Source organism: Magallana gigas, chromosome 5, assembly GCF_963853765.1.
Source record: "Magallana gigas chromosome 5, xbMagGiga1.1, whole genome shotgun sequence".
NCBI lineage: Eukaryota > Metazoa > Mollusca > Bivalvia > Ostreida > Ostreidae > Magallana > Magallana gigas.
In genome coordinates this window covers 31,108,691-31,116,261 of record NC_088857.1, presented here as the reverse complement: position 1 = coordinate 31,116,261, position 7,571 = coordinate 31,108,691, and the positions used below count along the sequence as shown (strand labels likewise).

Here is a 7,571-nt window from a genome sequence, read left to right as displayed (position 1 = left end):
TTTTTAAACAGAATATCAGACTTTTGAATTACTTGAACTGAATATGGTAAGTGTAAAATACATTTTAATATAAAATGCATAAAATACTGTATAGGTAGTGTTAAGTTTGACTAGTCTTAAGCCTTTTTTTCCATTCAAGTTTCAAAATTCAAATACACAAAATGTAGAACAAATGTCCAAAGATGGCTTGATTTGAAGAGGGTATGTAAAACCATGTATAAGCACAGTACAAAAACTAAAGGCTAACTAATGTAAGCCTGGTAAAAAATAAAAAATATACAGGTCCTTGAGAGGGAAATGTTTCACACCACCACATATTACACTCTACCAAGGTATATACTAAGTATAACAGCAGAAAATCACAAGCACCGACAGAAATACCCTGTTCTCAAAGGAACACAGATCATTAACCCATTTTTAACACTTATGGAGGATTTTTTTTGGCAGTTTTCATTCAAGAACTTTTATCTTGCAAAGACAAATATTTAACAGAGATTCTGCAGAATACCCAGTTCACAAAGAAAAAAAATGTAAATATTTCCCCACATACTAGTATTCAAACCTCAAATTTCAAACATTTTCTAGCATGATTTTACAGTATGACTTTTTTTTTTTTTTTTTACATTTTCAACAGGTTCAAAATTTGCCTTACATGCTACAAAAATTACTATGAATGAAAACTGAGTTTACAACAAAGATCAACAAAGAAAATGCACCAGTTTGATTACAAATAAAAATAATAAAAATGAACAAATGTTTACAAGTCTTCATAGTTTACAGACTAATTGCTTACACATTTTCATCATCTACAGACTTATGTAAAAATTGTTCCAAGTGACTGAGATTAGGGGGTAGACTTTTCCGACGCCAGTTAAGGTTAGCTGGTGGAGAGGCATCGTCTGTGGAAACCTTCTCAAAGTCCAGAGTGAGAGCCAGGACTTGTTCGTCATCCAACATTGGTCCTGTGCTGATCACGCTCTCCGAGTCTGAGCTCTCCCCATCCTCCCCGCTTGGAACACTTAGTACACTCGACTGAGGGGACCACCCAGTGGTACTCTTGGACTTCCTACTGCTACGATTCTTGCCCTGAGATCTGGTTGAACGAGTCGGTTTTAATGGAGCACTATACATTCCAGCTAAGGGGTCCATGTTGGAGTCTATTTTTAGAATCAACCCCCCTGCCTGGAGTTTCTTTCTGGATTCAGCCTTGTTTAGTCTGGAAGGGTCAGAGTTGGACTGACCCTGATCCAGATGAGCTGGATTTGGTTTGGAGTGTCTCATTGACTGGCTTCGCTCTCGCTGGTCATCGGAGAACACATCATCTTCAACCATCGGAGCACTACGAGTTCTAAAAGCTGGTTTGTGGGGATCTGGAAGAGACTTGTATTCACTCTCAAAACTTGGCACAGGAAATTCTTCGTCTTTTTCCCCATAATCACCCACCGCTTTCAAATAACTAGGGTTTCGAGCCTTTTCAACAGATGGATGAATAACCGAGGAGGGAACATATTCCTCAGTCTCCACACCAGCATTCTGTCCCTCACCATTAATGTGACCAGAGTCTCTGAAGGGGGGAGGGGAGGGGGTCTCTGACCCTACCCCTGCCCCCCTTTCCCCAAGTTCATCATTTCTCCTCTTCTCTATTCTCTGTTGGTGGATTTCATCACTGATTGTCTCCAGATTCCGTAAAGCTTCAGAATACATGGTTTTAGCTGAACTGACATCTTCTTCTAGAATTTTTATTCCTCTTTTCTGTTCCTATAAGAGGCAAGCAATATAAACGGTTAATTAATGCCCTTTATTTGAAATACAAGTTATAAATTTCATCTAAAAACATTAAGGGAGTGGATGGTCATTAATCTTGCAAACAAAACTTCAAGAAGAATTACAGATCTGTAATTCTTTACATGTATCAACTAAATTTAATTTGGGAATAAAAAATGAAAATAATTTTTCAGTCAAAGGTACAAATGAATTCTTACCTCCATTGTTTGATTGAACTTTGCCTTCATTTCAAAATATGGCCTATAAACAAAACAAAAAAAATTACTTAAATATATCACAATTTACACTTAAAATGTAAAAATTACTCAAACAATATTTGCAAAATATTCTTCCTTACTAATAAAGATAATTTGCAGGAAGGTTTTATTCAAGCTGTGTGAGAACTGCATAAGATATCACGGCATTGTGTTACCATAAAAGAGTGCAAATGAAAAGCTAGCATTAAAAAGAACCTATTTGACATTCTGCAAGGAAATGCACTGCCAACAAAAACAATATAACATTAAATTAGGCTAGATAGTTGTGGCCAATTGTTTTCAATTGTTTACTTCTAGACAGTACATTATACTATACATGTACCGGTACTCCTTTAATCAAACATGTTATATCTACCTATTATCTCCTTCATGCAAATCTACCAATGACTTGCACTACAAGCACAAACTTACTTCAGAGTACCATCACAATTCTGCTGAATAACATACAAAAGGAACATTTATTTGAATGATCTACTCAAGAACTGATTGAGAATCTATTCATTTTATATATACTATATCCTCAGCATGAAGGTTGTTATATGTACCAAGTTACTACTGATCACATCAAATCACCATCTGTTTTCATCAATAGCAGCATCTGCATCTTTTTTAATACATGATAATAAAAGCTATGTATCCAAGCAAGCATTAAAAAAAAATTCAAATCTTCTTGTTATGTTCTGAGCTGTAACTGTTGGCCACATAGAGAGTCAACCATTTTTTTATTACAAATTTCAACACATATACTGATATGTTAATAACTGCAACTAGAAAATAAGATACAGTGATATATATAAAATACTGTATGTATGTATAAACAGACACATTAATTACTTGAGAAACAGAGTTTTCATATCAAGTCTAACATGTGTATATGTATATTGATTCACAAAGAAGTAAATAAGTAAAAAAAAAAAGTAAATGTACTAATGAGTGTGTATATAACGATTAATAATTTAATACACGTATTACAAGGTACCGGTACTCAAAATGAATTTATTCATAATTACTAAATAGATAATTTGTTAATGTAGAGAATTCAGAAACATGTACCGTTACTTTTCCTGGTAACAGGCACATAATTGTAAATGAGCAGAGTAGACAATAAATGCTTGGCTGAAACAAGTCAGGACACAGAGAAATTCTTCCTTTAAATACTCATACAAAAAATAAACATGAAAATGAAATTGAGGCTAAGATGCCGATGCTGTAAGACTAGAGCAATGCGTACCAATTACCCAACCTCATCATGCAAAAGAGATTCTTGAGGAGAATATAAAAAAGGAAAAAATGTTTGAAAAAAATTAAATCTCAGCTTTTAGTAGGTAATAAAATAAGAAATTGAGGATTCACTTTTCAGGCCAATGCAAAGGCTCGAGTTAGGAGACTTGAGATGGACAAGGTGTGGAACTCATGCCTAATATTAAAGGACTACTTACAACATTGTTAAATGATATCGGTTTACTATATCACTCATCTGGAGGAAACTTCGACGAGTGGAAAAACTATGAGCAGAAATAAGTACAAAGCATGTTACCGAAGAGTTAAAAGCCAAGTCAAGAAAATTTCAGGGAAAAAAATCTGACACAGAAAAAAAAAATCATTTGTTTGGCCAGGTCAGAAAACAGGGTTAGTGATAGAACAAAATCTTACAGCCCAAAAAATATGCATCTTTCATTGACTAGTATCAAAGCATTGGAAAATAAATAGAAATGATCCAAGACCACAATATAACTGTCCATATCATTATGCTGAAACACTTGGATCTGGCCATTAAACAATGTAGCTTTAGAGATCACAGCCAAAAAAATCATGCAAGTCCATTACCAGATGGTCTGCAACAAACATTCCACTTAAAAATAAACAAAGTCAATCAGGTGTGACAATAACAACCAAAATGCACTGGATATAATGTTAAATGACAGTGATGTCAGACAGGTTTTTGTCCAAAAAAAAAGAAATTTATGGGTACCCATTGTTATCATAATGCATGGGGAAAAAATGTATTTGTGTGGTGATTTAAAACAACCTACAAAAAACAAGGGTAGAGGGTGTTGTTTGACTTACTTAGATTTGGCAATGGCTCTCTTGAGCTCCCTCTGCAGGTGATGTACGACTTCCTCACAGTCCTGAAACTTTATCATTATGTGCCTGTGATCTTGTTCACTTTCATTCCTCTCCTTCTCTGCCTCATTCACCTGTAAATAATATCACCTTCATTGTATGAAAACTGCCTCTCATAAATTAACAACTCTCTCCTCTAATAATCTAATAGTAAATCAATGCACTTTATTCTTAAACCATTTACTTTCAAAGAGACTGAATCTTAAAAGTGGCAAGAAATTGAAAAGTGCACAGTCAATACTTGTTCGGCTCAAAACACACTTTACATTTCTTACAATTTTCCAAACTAGAAGACATGTAATTACAAGGCAGTAGGCCTAATGGATTAGTAATCAAATACGGATGAAACATGATTATTCAAGATTAAACCATCTATAAAGAACTAGACTGATGACTGTCACTGTAGATATGTAGGACCTTCATTGTAGCATGGTTCAGCATCTCCTGCCAGGCAGGGTCCGACGGTTCCTCCCTACAGTTGTAGCCCTGCTCCGCTAGCTGCACCATCTCCTTAGCTGCCTCGTGCATACTGCATGCTCGCTCAAACCGCAAAGCTGCCTTCTGGGTCTCAATGTGAGCCTAAAGAAGCAATAGTTAATCTACATGAAAATAATGTGCAAGTATTACAGGTAGAATATGTAAATGAGGTATAATGGCAACATGTTACCCAAAGAAAGCAAAAAATGATCTACAAGAAGAAAATGTTCGTGGACTGGATTGCAAATTTTTTAACGGTTTGTTGTGATGTAATTATGCGAATATACGTTTATCATTCTATGTAAAATGAATAACTACTGTACTTCATACTTTGTTTAAGATGTTAATTTGTGTGTATAAGAATATCGACAAGATCCACAAAAATTGACCCCCCCATGAATATCAGTGATTTCACAGTATATGAAATGAATGGTTCTGTGAATGCTTCTATCAATGCCCCAGCATTTCTTTGTGGTACATCTCTCCTTTTATACCTCCTTTGCTTTCATCCTGGCATCATAGTATGGTCGAGCCTTTTCCACAACGGAGCCAAGCTTTTTGGCTAAAGAATTGAGTTGGTGTGTGGAATCTGTGAGAGCTTGCCTGAAACTGGCTCTAGCATCCTGAAAGATTACAAGAGTACATGAATCAGTTTCTCACTACAAAACTGCATCAGTAGGAACTTAAACAACAGAGAAGACTTACTGTTAAATGGCTTAAAGTTCATTATAGATTACTACAATCTATAAATCAGAAAAGTTTATAATAACACACCATCATCGATAAAATTTAATAATTAATTTATACGTTATTGTGTATGTTAATGCATATTAATATGTTACTAGTTATAGAAAACAAATTTGACACTTACATCAAGTTCCAGTTCTAGCTTGTTTATTTCTTCAGACGCCTTGTTCAATCTCTCCAATTCTCCCTAATGAACCAAAATAAGATAGACAGATGATCTAGCTAGAATGTCTTTATCTATACCAGGTAAATCTTGCAACTTACTCAAACAACCCTGTTGCATATTTATGAATATTAAGAATTATATAGATCAATCAACAGACTATGTGCGGCATTATGTATTTCTTGCCCCAAAAATTAAACTTCAATTGAGAATTTTAAAAATAATGTTGAAAATAGTTGAAATCATATCAAAAAATGAATATGTAAAATGTGATAATCCCAGTGACTTCATTACTGCAGTAGAGATTTCAGCTTGATAATATGAAGTTCAACAAGATAACAATTGTATAGTTTTATCCACTATGCTATAAATAGGCCTATGTAAGATCTCTTTCTCTTAATGTTTCAATCGATTGTAATTCACACATAGATGTAGTTTACACACACGTGTATTTATGATTATTGAGATATTAGGCCTACGCAGAAAGTGGTTGAACCAGAATCTTGGGAAAGAGTTCTATATAACAATAGATCTTTGGTCATATTGATATTCATATTAGACAGATTCAATTTCATTGACCCTTTCATTCTTGTATTTAAAACACATGTTGATCACTGATATCATTTCTATAAAATTATCTGAAAATATAAATAAATTACATAACAGTGTAACTATAAAGTAGCCAAACAAACCAATATAATTCAAAAAACAAGAATAACAACAATCAAATTTATTTCAATACAAAGTAAAAAGTTAGATAATTCCAATAAAACTGTGAATGTGCTTGGAATATAGTCCTTTTACCTGATTTACAAAAACTATGCTCTTTTTCAAAACCTAAACAAAGAACTGTCAAATTCAAAACACACGTCGTATAAAATCTTACAGGAACAGCTGAATGAAGCTAAAGTGATTTTTACAAAGTTCAATGCCTATATAATTACGATCATCACACCTGAATTCTTGGATCCAAAGACTCGTCCTCCAAATCATCAAGACAAGCAGGCGATAGCCGACCATCTCGGTCGGCCATCTTTGTTTTTTTAATTCCAGTTTGGGAAAGGATTCACTATTTGACGAAATTTATTATCAAAATTATTTCCTTTACAGAATGCATAATATTTTAAAAAATAATTGTCAAATTATATGATTTGTTTTTATATGACTTTAAGAGTAAGATTCTTCACATTCAAAAGATTTTTAGAATTTAAGAGTGTATTGCTTTTTCCGGTAATTAGTCCGAGTTATAAGCGCACTGACTAACCGCGGGAGATTTCAGTCAGAGAGTGTGTAGGGCATGAAATGAATACCCATGAAATCGTACATCTGTGTATCTGAGGAGCGGAACTGACTTGGGAACAGGGACGTATATACGTCCTTGTTGGGAAGAAGTAGATTTCATTCATTGACATGCCACTGCTGAAGATGCAAGTTGCTATTTACATCAAATTATAAGTGAGTTTGATTGAAGTACTGCAGTAGATATTTGAGCTTGATAATATGAAGTTCAACACGGTAACGTTTGTATATTTTTATCCACTAAGCTTTAAGACCAGTCACTTCTTTTTCTTAATGTTATAAACGATTGTAATTCACACATGAATGACAAGACAGATATCCCTGTTTTTCAGTGTTATCCAGGGAAGTGAACTAGACTCTGCCCCAGGGTTTTGCTTCCACCACTTTTCGCTTCAAATTTTGATAATCATAAATACCTTTGTGTTCAAACTAGGTTCATCCACTGATATGTAAAAAGTTGTAAGAACTTGTTTCCAATCCGATTGTGTAATGACTCAATAAAATATGTTCAAATCAAATCAAATCTGTTTTGAAACACCCCCTCTATTGCTTAAGGTTTCAATATGTGACGGTCAGACCAGTTCGAATACCGGCGCCAGATAGCTCAGTTGGTAGAGCACCTGACTAGAGATTCAGGGGGCCCGGGTTCGAAACCCAGTTTGGTCCATCATTATTTCTCCCATCCCATTACATTTGGTGCCGTGACCAACCCCTGGAAC

At 34.6% G+C, this 7,571-nt stretch overlaps 1 protein-coding gene across 2 annotated transcripts; it reads right to left on the bottom strand.

The window, feature by feature from the left end:
- LOC105338273 (SH3 domain-binding protein 5-like) lies at nt 1–6,618 on the bottom strand. Of its 2 annotated transcripts, XM_011443314.4 has the most exons (8): nt 6,509–6,618; nt 5,515–5,577; nt 5,138–5,266; nt 4,584–4,745; nt 4,110–4,240; nt 3,482–3,547; nt 1,983–2,025; nt 1–1,758 (listed from the first exon to the last, which is right to left on the bottom strand). In XM_011443314.4, exons 1-8 carry the CDS (start codon nt 6,584–6,586, stop codon nt 790–792), a joined length of 1,641 nt encoding a protein of 546 aa, XP_011441616.2. In that variant the 5' UTR covers nt 6,587–6,618; the 3' UTR covers nt 1–789. The 2 variants fall into 2 exon arrangements, with proteins under 2 accessions (XP_011441616.2, XP_011441617.2); XM_011443315.4 differs by lacking the exon at nt 3,482–3,547.
- Nucleotides 6,619–7,571: the final 953 nt, after the last annotated feature.